At 44.9% G+C, this 15394-nt stretch overlaps 1 protein-coding gene across 6 annotated transcripts in view; it reads right to left on the reverse strand.

Moving 5' to 3' along the window:
• Positions 1-15394, reverse strand: part of LOC149326314 (solute carrier family 22 member 4-like) — a 136815-nt gene that overhangs the window by 70441 nt on the left and 50980 nt on the right. For 2 of the 6 annotated variants that reach the window (XM_089562783.1, XM_089562782.1), the window contains exon 1: positions 14911-14992. The exons of 1 other annotated variant lie outside the window; for it this stretch is intronic. In XM_089562783.1, coding sequence (XP_089418909.1) covers positions 14911-14916 — 6 coding nt within the window. In that variant the 5' untranslated portion in view covers positions 14917-14992. Of the gene's footprint in view, positions 1-14910; positions 15008-15394 lie in introns of those variants that run through there. 3 more of the 6 variants (XR_016286120.1, XM_089562784.1, XM_089562780.1) reach the window with 3 other exon arrangements.

Consider the following 15394-nt stretch of genomic DNA (forward strand, 5'->3'; position numbering starts at 1 on the left):
TTCACGCGAAACGCGCGCGCTTTTAGACACCACGCTAGAGCCTCTTTCCCCATGCACGACTCGTTGGTTGGGCGCCGAGCGAACGGAAAGTCACCGAGGGTCTGAGCTCGCGTTCCGCAAGCGCTTCCTCGCTGCGACAACGCTCTTTTCTTGCGTGTCCCAACTCAGCGCGCTTGGCCCGGGACACGATTGGCGCGAGTCCACGGGCTTTTGTGCTGCGGTTGAAGTGTGTTTCGGATGGTAAACAGCCGTGCCAGGGTGTGCGTTGGCGATGGGGAAAGGGGAGCTTTGACGGGGCAATGTTCGCTGCGTGTTTTCCTTCCCGCCAGTGCGTCTGCCGGCTGGGAAACGCGTCTCGCCCGCTTCTCGCCAAACAGCGGCCAATGCATGGGGAAATGCTAAAGGCATCTGAGCAAGGTTGGCGTTCAGAGAAAATGCAGGTACAGAGAGAAATATGAGGCACGCAGAAGAAAACATGCCGCCCCATGGCTCACTGCAACCGGTTAAAAATGACTCCATATGCAGGCACATCTCTCCGAGGCCCTAATTTTAATTAAGGCTCGGCAAAGTCAATTCAATTCAATTCATATTTATTTTCAACATTTCACAATGTTGACGGTCTCCCAGGCAAAAAGCTCTAGTAACAGCTAGACGAGGCCTGTGAGCTGGCTGCAGACAGCAGTACAAAAAATTCTATACAAGATACCTATTGCTATAGCTAAAAAAAGCCATATTTTATCACAAATTTACAACAATAAGAGGCGAAATAAATGTATAAAAATATCAAGACATTATACAAAGACTATCGTTAACATGCGAACAATACTGCAATAAAACCGACAATTATACACATGAGAGCTGGAACTAACATATTCATATTTTTGTCGCACGTGTTACCATTTCACGCCACAAACAGGAAACACGGGTTGCTCTAGAAACATTGAACGCAAAATTTTGCGTGTCATTAGAGTGTTATTAAAGCTTGATACTGATCTTATTTAGTAATACTGGCACTGTATAGCTTAAGGACTGCAGAAGGTAATTAGTTCGGTGGTGTGGAATCAACCATTTTTCAGGGCCACCTGTTTTAGAAATATTGCAGCGCAGCGTTGCACCTGAGAGTGTCATTAGGAATTCTTTATACTTTTCATCAGCGAAATAAAAATGGAGAGTAGACTGTACCCATAAAGAGACTAGATATTGATTTGAATTTGAATTTGAAGTTTATTTCATTTCTTTTCAACAGAAATAGGGAGCCGGGGCAAAAGGCCAATTGGCCTGACGAGGTCCCGGCACCTGAAGCAGGGGCAGCGGTGCGCAGCACATACCATAGATGTACAAGCATGATAACATTACGGCAACAAAATACAAAGAATTGGTTTCATTGTGTACACAAAACGAGATGTACACGCACTGTATTAGAAAGTGTGGCCACGGTATATAACACACAGGAGATTATATATATATATATATATATATATATATATATATATATATATATATATATATAGCGAAGTATACGCTTCGTTAAAGGAAACATATTTATTAAACTCGACGTTTCGATCGGAAGACCGATCTTCTTCAGGAGTGATTTTACATTGTGAATGCATCCCCTTTTATAGGGGCGGGCACAGAACAGGTAAGTGGGAAACACAAAGCACATAGCAGAAAAATACGCATAAAAAATTATTAGAGGAAGTGCGACCCACACACACATACACCAAAAAAAAAGAGTGCGAGGAACAGGTACTCAGTCAGAAAATACAACGTCCAGATGCGGCCTCTGCTTTGTTAAGCACCACAGGCTTGCTTATTGACAGTCGTGTCCAGCGGGAGGTGCTCGACAGGTGCGTGGCCGTGCAACAACTTTCGTAGAAAAATGCGAAAACTTGTTCCTTCTCCTGGCCGCGAGAGCAAAAAAAATAAAATATGACCCTCCAACAGAGGGAGCAGACAACAGAAAAAAAGAAGAAAAAAAAGAAAAATGAACAGAGCAAGGAAGAAACCTCGAAAAAAAAAGTGAAATAGGTAAAAGAAAACCTTTAAAGTAGTGCTTTTTCTTCGCACCCAGCTATAGTGCACCCACCCCTGGTTGAGGGGAAGTATTGGAAGGAATGTAAAAAAAGGAAAAAAAAATATAAGAAAAAAAATGTGAGCTTACATAGTAAAATTAAAAAGGAAAAAATAAAAAAAATGAAAAAAGAAATTGTGCGGCATTCGCGTGACCACAAGGTGAGCACACCCGGGGGGGGAAACGGCACAGGTGGGGCACAGGTGTGGCATGCAGAAAGGGGTATGACCTGAGGTATGACCTCTGAGGTCATACCTCAGAAAGGGGTATGACCTCAGAAGCAGTCTAGTACTTCATGCTTTCGCAACCTATATATATATATATATATATATATATATATATATATATATATATATATATATAAGTACAGTATTACGAAAAACGCGACTGTTCTTTTAACGTTTATTTTGCCAACAGTTCCGGGAATGGTATTCCAGTCATACTTAAGGAATACAAAAAACTTAGAAATAAGTTAGGCTCTGATATTAAAAAAGCTAAGAAACAGTATTATCAGAATAAATTTTCAGCAGTCTCCAATTGCCCTAAGAAAATATGGGATTGTTTGAGCGACCTCATGGGAAGGGCGACAACCCATATTCCCAGCACATTAACATTCAATGGTGTTGAATACAGTGGCGCTGCTTTGGCAGACAAGTTTAATGCTCATTTCCTATCCTCTGGCGAATCATCTCAGAAGCAGGATAGAAATCATGAAATTGCTCAGTATATTGCCTCTCCAATTGGTAGTTCCATATTCTTGAATCCTTGCAGCGAACATGAAGTATTCACATTTCTTAGAAGCCTAGACAAATCCACTGCGGCAGGCGCAGATGAAATTAAGGCCGAGCCTATTATTGCTGTTGCCGATCTAATTAGCTTGCCCTTGCAGCATATATGTAACAACGCGTTAGTTCAAGGTATTTTTCCAGATGGTATGAAAATTGCCAGAGTGGTTGTTTTACACAAAGGTGGCCCTTATGACAATATAAACAACTACAGACCTATATCTGTACTCCCTTTGTTTTCTAAACTGCTGGAATATTTGATCAAAATCAGACTGTGTAAGTTCTTTGACGACAGACAAATTTTTGTTAACGAACAGTTCGGATTTCGTGAGAAGAAGTCAACAGAAATGGCATTGCTTAGTATAAAGGAAAAAATATTTTCTAATATGGATGACAAACAATTTACAGTTGGACTTTTTTTAGATTTCAGGAAGGCATTTGATTCAGTTAAACATGATATTTTATTTTATAAGCTACCTTTTTACGGCATTCGAGGAGTTGCCTTAAATCTGATCCGTACTTATCTTTCCGGTCGCGTTCAGTATACATGTTTGAATGGTCATCAATCACAACCTGGTCAATTAATATACGGTGTCCCACAAGGGTCTATTTTGGGTCCAGTATTTTTCATTCTTTATATCAACGATATAATAGCCATCCCTCGAACTCCCACAATAATTTTATATGCAGATGATACCAGTGTATTTTTTTCTGGCATGCATCTTAGTAATATTCAGGCTGAGGCAAATGCATGGTTACAAGAATTGTCTTTATGGTTGAATATAAATAAACTAGAGTTAAATGTTAATAAAACAAAGCTTATTGTATTTAAGGCACGTAACAAGCCTGATAACAGTGAAATTAATCTTACATTCAAAAATAGCGTAATTGAGCGTGTTTCTTCCTACAAATTTTTAGGCATAATCTTTGAAGAACACTTGAGTTGGACCCTGCATATTAATAAGATTCATGCCAGCATATCAAGGTCATTATGTGTATTATATAAACTTCGAGACCTTGTTCCGAAATGGCTGAAGTGGCAGTTATATTATACCCTAATTCAATCACATCTTCATTATTGTTTACTTGTTTGGGGATCTACAACGAAAACTAACCTCACGAGGCTGATAACATTACAGAAAAAAGCAATACGATATGTCGAAAACCTTGCATACAATGATCATACAGGTTTGTACTTCACTAAGCATTCTATTCTAAAAATCACTGAATTATTTGAGTTGAAACTGCTTTCTTATGTGTTTAACGATTTCAAACATCATCCCACTAAATATGTTCAATTAAACTCTAGTAGTGACGCGCCTTATAAATTAAGGCACGTCAGTTACAGAGTACCATTTGTAAGGACTAACTATGGAACCGAAATGCTTTCATATTTAATTCCCAGTCTTCTAAATAAACATACACAGGCCATAGAAATTATTCAGAAATCTGTTTCCCAAAAGTCATTCAATAGAAATGCTAAAGCTTACCTCCTTTCTCGCCCGAATGATTAAAATTCTTGATGTCCCTGTTTTTCCGTCAACTCTTTGAATTCTCGTGTTTTTCTTGTTGTGATGTGTCTTGTAAATATTTACTTTAATTATGTCATTGCAAAAGTATGCACCTTCCTCCTACTTTTACCTTGTATAATTATGTGTTGTTTTTTCTAATGAGAGTGTATGAAGCTCTTGCTTCTTTTGCCGCTTGTCGTGAGCATTGTGTCGGGTGCTTGGGCCCCGTCAGGCAGAGTGCATCTGCCTTTTGCCCCTGCATCCGAGACCTTGTTGTCTAAAAAAGAAATAAAGATCTATCTTTCATCAGGGCAGGCTTACAATGAATCCGTTTCGTCAATATAAGGACACAGAACAAGCGAGGAGGTATGATCTCCGCCCTATAAACAAACTTGAGAATGAGGGCAGGGGACCGTATAATAGGCAGCACGACAAGTCTCAAACGGGCCGCGGCTGAACAACAACCAGAAAAAACAAACGGGGAGGTGGAAATGGTAAAGTAGTAGCAAAGAACGAGCCTGAACAGCACAGCGATAGAAGGGGCAAAAGAGCGTTAGACCCGGCTCTCGGCGCACACGGAAGCCGCCACCCCCCCCCCCCCCCTCCAAATACGCGCACACCCCCGCATTTGGAGGGGGGGGGGGGGGCGGCTTCCGTGTGCGCCGAGAGCCGGGTCTAACGCTCTTTTGCCCCTTCTATCGCTGTGCTGTTCAGGCTCGTTCTTTGCTACTACTTTACCATTTCCACCTCCCCGTTTGTTTTTTCTGGTTGTTGTTCAGCCGCGGCCCGTTTGAGACTTGTCGTGCTGCCTATTATACGGTCCCCTGCCCTCATTCTCAAGTTTGTTTAGAGGGCGGAGATTATACCTCCTCGCTTGTTCTGTGTCCTTATATTGACGAAACGGATTCATTGTAAGCCTGCCCTGACGAAGGGAATACCATTCCTTCCCGAAACTGTTGGCAAAATAAACGTTAAAAGAACAGTCGCGTTTGTCGTAATACTGTACCTAAACTAGTAAACTGGGCCATTGGAACCCCTACTGAATACAATATATATATATATATATATATATATATATATATATATATATATGACAGAAGCCAACAGCCACAGAAACCAAGGGGCACAGGGGAATTTTTTTATTATTATTAATTTATTTTATTTATTTTGTGGTGATGATCAATTTAGAATATTACTGAATATGTTATCGCTTAAAGCTAATTGATTAGAAAAGCAGAAGAAAAAACAACCACGTGCCGCCGGTGGGATCGGATCCCACCGGCGGCACGTGGTTGTTTTTTCTTCTGCTTTTCTAATCAATTAGCTTTAAGCGATAACATATTCAGTAATATTCTAAATTGATCATCACCACAAAATAAATAAAATAAATTAATAATAATAATAAAAATTCCCCTGTGCCCCTTGGTTTCTGTGGCTGTTGGCTTGTGTCATATTTATAACGAGCCCCCTCCTCCCCCTTCCCTTATATATATATATTCGGAGGTCGTGGGTTCGGATCCCACCGGCGGCATATGGTTGTTTTTTCTTCTGCTTTTCTAATCTATTAGCTTTAAGCGATAAAATATTCAGTAAAAAAGATAAATAAATTAATTAAAAATCCCTCGTGTCCCTTGGTTTCTGTGGCTGTTGGCTTCTCTCTCATATATATATATATATATATATATAAACGTAATTTGGCTGACACACGGCAGAAAAACAACTTTATTCTAACGTTTCGACCAGGGTCTGGCCTTCGTCAGAGTCTGCCGAAGGCCAGACCCTGGTCGTAACGTCAGAATAAAGTTGTTTTTCTACCGTGTTTCAACCGAATTACGTTTATGTTTTACCGGATCCATCCGATCTTCACCCCCTTCTTATATATATAAATGCAATAGCATAACAAAAATGCAAGTAAAGAAGCACTGCATGCATTACAGACAACGTGAATAGAACACAAGATACACAATAATTATACAAAAGAGGTGTCATGATGCTGACGAAATAGCTCGGCTGAAGGATGTAAATATGGTACATTGTTTATGAGACGCATGACTATTTTTTTTCTAGACGTAAGCACGAGTGCTGATCTCTCTGATGTTTGTTTGACAGTTCCTGCTGTTTCGATTGAGACTCCTCTGAACACCATTTTGTGCATTCCAGTCAGAAATTAGCTGTTCGTGTTTTGGTTAGCAAAACTATCTAAACATTGTCTTTCTTGGAGCGGGGATACAAACATCGGCTGAAATATAGATATATTCCTAAGCGAACTAGCCAGGCCCAGCGGAAAATGTTAATTCAAAGGTACATGAGAAACTGTTAGAGGATCTGGCTGTCCCGTACATGCGTTTAAAAAGTCAGAGTGCCACGCTAACTCGCAGTGAGAGTGCCAAGTGAGTTGGGCGGCAGGCCTCGACGTGCCGAGGGAGCAACGGTGGCGTTCGTCAAGTGAGGCTCACGGTGCGCTTGGCACTATCAGGCCAGGGCTTTCAAGCCTTGGCCCGTCACCGTATTCAAGAATGGGGACGGGAAAACTGACGGGACCATAGTTGGCTTGGGCCGGTCGTCGGGGTGCGCTCCTGCATGGCAGTTCTGAAGAGCAGGCTAACCACAGCGGGGAGGAGAGGGACACGAATTTGATATTATGGGTTTCTAGAAGACGCTGAGATAGGAATAAGTGAAGTGAAGCGTGTGACTGCACTAATAAACTTGAACTGGCATATGTATTAACTTGTGCACTGGAGCAAGTGCTTTATCTCATCGAATGCAAATGGAGCGCTCTATCCAATGCCTTCATTTTACTATATGTTTCGTGACCGGCAGTCAGCACTTATCAGGCATCTTAACAACTTCTTAAAACTCTTATACGATTGAAGGACTTATTTTCCATTTCTATCTTTCTTTCTTTTTTACATCGCCGCCAACAGCAAGGCAGCCTACAAGCCCGGTGCCATTGTTGTGATATGAGGCACGCGTTCAGAACTCAATGTTCTCCGAAGGTTCTCTCATCACTTCATCTCTGTATGACTCACATTCGAACGACTAACGCTACTCTATGGATGGCTGTATACTCAGCACAGAGCCTCATTACGGCTTAACAATTCCACATTCACTAGTCTATCAAGGCCACTGATTTTCCTACTGCATGCGCTTTCGAATCATCACCTAGGGCGCTGAGAGGAGGAATCACTGAAGTGCGAATAAATTTTGCCATTCTACATTCAACCTTTCGGCCCTGGCGGTGTCAACTGACACAACACAAATATTTTGCTCGCTCCACAGTAACGGAAGAAAATGCTATTAATTTTTAATACAATAGTTGCTCAGGGATCCCTGTTGCTATTGGAATCGCTGCTCACGCATTTCCTTTGTGCTGTTCGATCTAAGGAAGAAGAAGCAGCGGCATGGTAGTCATGGAGTGAAGAAGCCGAGGTGTAGTAAATTTGTAGTCCTATATCCCACTAACCATTCTTTCTTTTGAGCTCAGATTTTTAAATGTATTGTGAAACGGCTATCCAAGCTCACATCCCCGTCGCAAATATTATGAATGCGTAAACGCTTGAACACATTTTTGACATGTGCGATTTTCACACCATTAGGGCTCAACGATTGCCAGCGGTGGCCATTGAGTGATTATAGGTGCATGATCTTTGTACAAGAGAATCTGAGAGTATTCTTGCGTATGAACTTTCACTGATGAGCCTGTTGGACTGCTGACATGAACGTTTATCGCAAAAAATGGACGAAGTCTTAAAATTACTTATCTGATGAAATGGAAAATGTAAATTTTCTCTTTTACACAAGGTGAAGGTTCGGATCAGTACTGGAAATGACAATGCGGATGTCGGAAGAGCAACCGGGCCAAAGGAATATCGAGAATAAATGTACGCCTCACCTTGCGCTTTTATTCCACTTTTTCTACCGCTCTCCTCATGTGAACAGCGAATGTGAGCTGCAAGAAGCGACTGTGGCACTGACACTGGAACTCGTGCCCCGCCGCTCGCTCGTGTGGCGCGCCTTCGACGCTCGGATGAATGCAGCGCGTTTGTTTCCTTGAGAAACCGTACTCGGTGTGCTCATAAGCAGCTTCTGCTTTCTCCCCGGGCGAGAGATATCCGCAACACATAAGCCTACGGATGAGATGAAATTTCTTGCTGTCTTGCGCTTTATGAAGTGAAGCTCGATAGAGGAGGGTGTTACAGATTATCAACATGTGCGTTGTGGAGGTGACGTGCACAAGTTGGAACATAAGAATGTCAGCAACAAGAACGAAGGCGTATGATACAAAATGCAAGGCAAACAGGAGAGAGCGGCATCTTTTGTGGCAACTGCAAAATCAATCTATCTCTTACAAAGTAAAACAAAGCTTCTTTCGAGGTCTCCACACGGCAAAACAAATTTTTTCGCTCATTTCTTTGTTGTCGGTTGCGGTAACCAAAGCAGTCCCTTTCGCATTTCACACCCACTGAGCTCTGATGTCCAATTTTGACACCATACCTGGAAATATAATTAATGCTTCCACCACGAGATTTAGCTTTTTACTGTGTGGTTAGGGGCCTTAGGCATTGTAAAAACTGTGAGCAAAAAATCTACCGCAAAATAAAAAATCCAAGGCCGAAAGGGTCAAGGACGTGAAAATAACCCTGCAGAACTGCGTTGTACTGTTAGCAGGTGATAAAACACAGAAGAGCGAGAATGTATCATATAGAATCTAATACGCTCTGTATTCAATGCTCTTCATGTGCACTTTGCTTGGTGCACCTTTGCGACTTTGTGGCACCACCATTGCCACGGAGGCCACGGCAGATTTGTGGCAGTATTCAACTGTGTAAATCTAAAACTTCACACCTTTACGATGCCACCCTGCGCGTTGTTTAATGGGCCATTTGATTTTGTTATAGTAGAAACACAAAGCAGAAATAACAACAGCCTCAAACCACGGGAAAGGCAGCACAGGTTCTGCTGTTTTGCTTGACCTATACCGGGGTAATACCGGGCATCCTGGTTCCTCGCTTCTCCGTGCTGAAGGAGTTAAAACATGTTGATTTAATTTAAATGACGTACTCGAACTAACAACATTAATGCCAAAGCGCAGAGCTGCCATCATGCAAGCGCCGTTAAGAAAAGTGGAGATAGGTTGACAGTTTGCTCGTGGTATTTGTTCTCTAATGGTTCCTATTCATAACGATCATCAGCCTGACTACGCTCGCTGCAGGACAAAGGCCTCTCCCATATCTCTCAAATTAACCTTCTCCTCTGCCAGATTTACAGCCATACCCTAGTGATCTTTCTAATTTCATGCACCCACCTTACCTCCTCCCGCCTCCTGCTCCCTTATAAAAATGGTCTATAGGCAGTCAGTAGACTTATCGACTCTATTGACTTCCTATCGATATCGCTTTTTGTATATTCATAGTCCATGGACTGTCATTGAAAAACGTCTACTGAAAGTGTATGGCCATAAATCTATAGATTCTCTATAGACTGTCTACGGCATTTGTATTGCCCATAGACTGTTCTCTAGGATTTGTCTATAGACATGTAACAAGTGAAGGCGGGCTAGTTGGTGGTTGACAATGGAGTGCATATTGCAACCGCGCAAAACGACGAGGGACGAAGAGAGGAAAGCACAGGACAAGATGCGGAACTTCAACTAAGGTTTACTATAGGAAAACCACATTTATACAGGAATCGTAATCACACCTGATGAACAGCCGATACCATCAAATAACACAGGCACGTGGGCGCGCGTGGCATTAGCATCTAGATAGCTAAATTCTTTCTTGGATGAAGATACGGAAGTGGAGCTGATGCAAAGGTCATTTTCTTTTTTTATGCAGTAGGCTTCGAAAATTTCCCTGCTAAGCTGGGTCGTCAATCTTTTCAAGACAATTGTGTCGCGGAACCTAAGCGTGCAGTTACTACAATGGCGACAATGTTTTGCCAGTTCCCCGCCCCCCGCCAATGATTGAACAGCGGCGCGATGCTCTTGGGGGGCGGGGAACTGGCAAAACATTGTCGCCATTGTAGTAACTGCACGCCTAGGTTCCGCGACACAATTGTCTTGAAAAGATTGACGACCCAGCTTAGCAGGGAAATTTTCGAAGCCTACTGCATAAAAAAAGAAAATGACCGTTGCATCAGCTCCACTTCCGTATCTTTATCCAAGACAGAATTTAGTTATCAAGATGCTAAGTTGTGCCACGCGCGCCCACGTGCCTGTGTTATTTGATGGTATCGGCTGTTCATCAGGTGTGATTACGATTCCTGTATAAATGTGGTTTTCCTATAGTAAACCTTAGTTGAAGTTCCGCGTCTTGTCCTGTGCTTTCCTCTCTTCGTCCCTCGTCGTTTTGCGCGGTTGCAATATGCACTCCATTGTCTATAGACAGTCTATAGACTTTGTAGACAAAAGTTTATAGACACTCTGTAGACTGTCGAAAACTTTTTTTGTGAGTGCTACGCTTGGCTTAACTTCGAATCCAGTCCGTTACCCTTAGCGACCAACAGTTGTCTTGCCCTGGCATTACAAGCCCAGCCCATGCCCGTTTCTTCCTCTTGATTTTGACTAGCATATCATTAACTCGTGTTTGCTCTCCCGACCCGCTCTCCTATCTGCCTGTTTGTTAAAGGTGCAATGAAGAGGAATCTGAACTCGTCTTTTTGCCGCGGGAACTCGATCTACACGTTCTGGCCATTCTTAGAAACTTCGATTTATTGCCCTGTGTGGCTGATTTTCCTAATTAAATCGAATTAACGTCCGGCTCCCGCCTTTTTTTTTAATTCTCCCTCGTACGGTGGGCGGAGTCGACCAACGCGTGGAGTGCCTTGCAGCCAGCTCCGTGGAGGCTTTGCTTTCGCTTTATTTTGTCTTTTAAGTTTCCGTGAATAAACAGTTTCATTCGCAGATAATATAGCCGCAAAATAAGCCCGCAGAAACAAAAATACGCGCGGACTATTTGCTTCTACGGACTACTACGCATTACTCCGCCGATGGCAGAGCGGCAAGCCGCCGCGGGACTGGCTGGAATGCACTCCACGCGTTGGTCGACTCCGCCCACCGTACGAGGGGGAATTAAAAAAAAAGGCGGGAGCCGTGCGTTAATTCGATTTAATTAGGAAAATCAGCCACACAGGGAAATAAATCGAAGTTTCTAAGAATGGCCAGAGCGTGTAGATTGAGTTCCCGCGGCAAAAAGACGAGTTCAGATTCCTCTACAGTGCACCTTGTGGGTTTCTACGTGGACACAGGCCACCAACCACCACGGGTTCGAGCTTCGCGCGAGCCAAGGGCCCCGTTCAGCCGTCACCACACACACACACTGGGACACCGATGCGGTGCTCTCAACCTCCGCTGGGAGGAGAGCGATTCGCCGCAAAGAAATAGGCCTCCAATCTCACAAAGGAGACGTTTATGCACGTCGTCCTCCAGCTGATACACACACACTCAATAGCCACCCCGTCCCGGGGGCGCGCGAGGAGCAAGGCTCCGCTGCGCGCACGAAGCGACTCGAGCAATGCGCGCCGCTAGCACGCCGCTGCAGGAGAATGTCCCCGCGGCAGTGCTGTGATCTCTCTCTCGTGTCGACCGTTGGGCCGGTTGCGAGAGAGAGTGGGCAAACAACGCAATGTACGCCTGTCGGAGGTCGCTGCACCCCGCTGGACAGGCTCGAGCCGCTGCAGGTCAGAGGACACGTGCGGGCGAGCTCGAGTATGCACTGGTCCGAACGGCAAAGGCCGGCACGGACAAAACAGTAGCGTACGCACCTTACGCTGTCTCCGAGGGATCTCTCTCTCGGCCCCGCTCGGACGGTCGCGCGGTGCGCGGCCGCCAAAGCGGGTCCCGAAATCCCGCCAAAAGGCACCAATGGCAAAGGCCGTTTGGGAGCCGGGGCGGAGCTGTGGCGAAATGGCAGTGATTAGTCACCTAGCCGCCTCTCCACCGCCTGAGGCGGGAGCAAGGGAAAGAGGAGAAACAACGCGGGAAGCCGGCACAGCCGCGCAAAGGCAACGGCGGAAAGCCAGGATTCCCACAACCTTTAACCACCCACCTGTCCCTTTCCCTTCCATAACTCGCTGTTGTGTCCTCTACTTAGGCTGAACTTTTTGCGTTAGCTTCCACGTTCCTGGCCCATAGGTGAGAACCACTAAGATACAGCTGTTATGTACACCCGGCCAAGTCTCCAACTGGCTCGAGTGTCGCATCGCTACATGCACCTTGCAGAAATCTTCTCTTGGCTAAACGAGTGGTATATTCATGCTTTTATCTGACGCGTGAAGTGGCATTTGGCGGTGCTTTTTTCAGATAAGGCTTCTCTGCTGCACTTGTCTGATTAGACAAAACTTATTCGAAATCCGCACCGTCTGCAGCTGACAAAAGCCAAGACAAGCGGAATATGCACCAATGGCAGTGGTGGCGAAATGGCGTTTGCTCTGTGTAAAGGACTTAGCGGCAGTTTATCTAGGGGAGGAGGCGAATAAGCCACAACCATTGCTGCGTGTGTTAGAGTTGTGCACGGGCCGCAAATTTCAGCCCGCGCCCGGCTCGAGCCCTACACTACTGACGGAGGCCCGGCCCGGCCCGACACTGAAGAAACCTAAGCCCGCCCGGGCCCGGCCAGAGCTAAGGCCCGGCCCGGGCCCGGCCCGACCTGCAAAACTGAAATTGAAGTGATGATGAAACAGAAAGAGATAATTTAAGGAAAATCAGTTTATTTCAATGTTTTTAAAATGCTCGGCTCTCATGGTCTAGATGAAAATTAGTGAGTATATGCAAACACGGCGCACGTAGAGAGTTATCACTCAAAGTTATTATGTAAAAACAACAAATCGTCCATTGATGACGGCTTGAGGCAAGTGCGGCGCTCCTGCCTAATGAACCGGCAGCGCTGAAATTTTTCTCGCTGCTTGAACTGGTAGCCGGAATGGCTAACACTTTCTTGGCAAGAAGAGAAAGCTTTGGGTACGTCGCTGCCTTGCTTCTCCAAAACTGTGGTAGCTCGACACACCTCACCTTCCTTTGTGCAGTGTCATTTGGGCTCGTGAGACCACTCATGTGGAGATTAATTTCGAACCTTGCAACAGTAGGGCGGCTGGAGCCACGCAGGAGCGATCGCGAAGCCCGGCCGGCCCGTCCGAGACAAATATACCGTGGCCCGAGAACAAGGGACACACGCTAGAGCTGTGCACGGGCTCGGGCCGGCCCGAAAGCCCGTACCCGGCCCGCCTTGCTGAAGTCTATTCACCCGGGCCCGGGCCGGGCTCGGGTGAATAGACTTCAGCAAGGCGGGCCGGGTACGGGCTTTCGGGCCGGCCCGAGCCCGTGCACAGCTCTAGTGTGTGTCCCTTGTTTTGCCTTTTCGTAGCTGCAGACGACGCAGATTTCACATAATTTTGATCCAATCAGGCAAGTACTCCACTCAGACATTATATGAATAAAGGGAACGGCAAATGCCACCTCATGTGTCAAATTAGAGAATGAATATAGCAGCGGCTCCTCCGAAAGAAGCCTTTTTTACAAGGTGCATTTAGCGATGCAGCACTCGAGCCAATTAAAGATTTTGCCGGATATACTTTCCACTTGAGGGATACTGGCAAACTGCCATTCTTTACCTGAGACTAAATGACAAAAGCACTTCACCTCATTCTTAAATTCTTAATCTCCTAGTTATTTCGCACTCATCGTCCTGATCTACGGTCGCTACCTGCCCTAAGCAGATGTATTCTCGTACCATTTCCAATGCTTCACTGCCTATCGGAAAATGTTGTCCAGTTCCAAGACTGTTGAACATTAGTTCAGATTATAGAAAACAAATGTTTGGAACCACCATTCTGCTTTTACAATGTAGGTTCTTGGTCATGCTTTGCAATTCGTCTCCTATGTTGTTTAAAAGGCAATGCCATCAGCTAAGGTATTAGCCATTAACGCTTATCCCCGACTCTTTTGAATACGTTCTCTAAATTCGTATGAATAGTTCTCCAGAGATCGTGCGTGCTTGCCTGACACCTTTCGTGATTCTGATTGCAACACTTCCCTATGGAGGACTCTGACGGCTGCCAGCCGCCACAGATATTTTCCAGTACTGTTGCATACGCCTCTTCTTCGCCCGAATGTAGAAGAATGACTGCTGCCTGAATGACAGCCGGGAAGTCGACTGAGTCAACAGGGTTCTCCTAATCTATGAAGGCTATATACATGGGCTGGTTATATTCTTCACATTTCTCTATTGCCTGACTGATGGTGGAGACATGGAGTATTGTCGAGTACCCTCGATTAAATCCAACTTGATGCTTTGTGTAATTGAGGTCTAAGGTGCTCCGTTCTATCAGTGATTATCTATCTATCAGTGATTATGCATAGTGTCAGTGATTATCTATAAGTGACAATGGCCAGTAAGCTTTGGTGTATTGGTTTATTGGGTTTTAACGTCCCAAAGCAACTAAGGCTATGTGGGACGCCGTAGTGAAGGTCTCCGGAAATTTCGACCACCTGGGGTTCTTTAACGTGCACTGACATCGCACAGTACACGGGCCTCCAGAATCTCACCTCCATGGAAATTCGGCCGCCGGGGCTGGGATCGGACCCGCATCTTTCGGGTCAGCAGCCGAGCGCCGTAACCACTGAGCCACTGCGGCAGGGCCGCCTGTAAACTGATCGGTCAGTAGTTGTAGAAGTAATTGACGTCCCCTTTCTTACTGATTAAGATAACGCTAGCTTTCGGCCAAGATTCCTGCATGTTCTAGGTCATGGGGCTCTGCGTATACTTGGTTACAAGCTTCTCGAGCACAATATCTACGCAGTCCTTCGAGTGATTCCGCTTGCGAGAACTGGAGTATCACGTGCAAAGCGGAGCCCTCTGCACTTGACTACTTCTGAGACGGCATGCAAACTGTGCGCGAGGAATACGGGAGTGGAAAATAAAACAAGTAGCGGGTGATGCTTCATGTCACGTGAAAAAACGTAACAGAGCTTAAAAAATCCCCCGGCTCCAGCGTCGATCCAGGACGAAGGTTTTTTGAGCTGAAAAGAT

Source organism: Amblyomma mixtum, chromosome 10, assembly GCF_055824585.1.
Source record: "Amblyomma mixtum isolate Tamu chromosome 10, ASM5582458v1, whole genome shotgun sequence".
NCBI lineage: Eukaryota > Metazoa > Arthropoda > Arachnida > Ixodida > Ixodidae > Amblyomma > Amblyomma mixtum.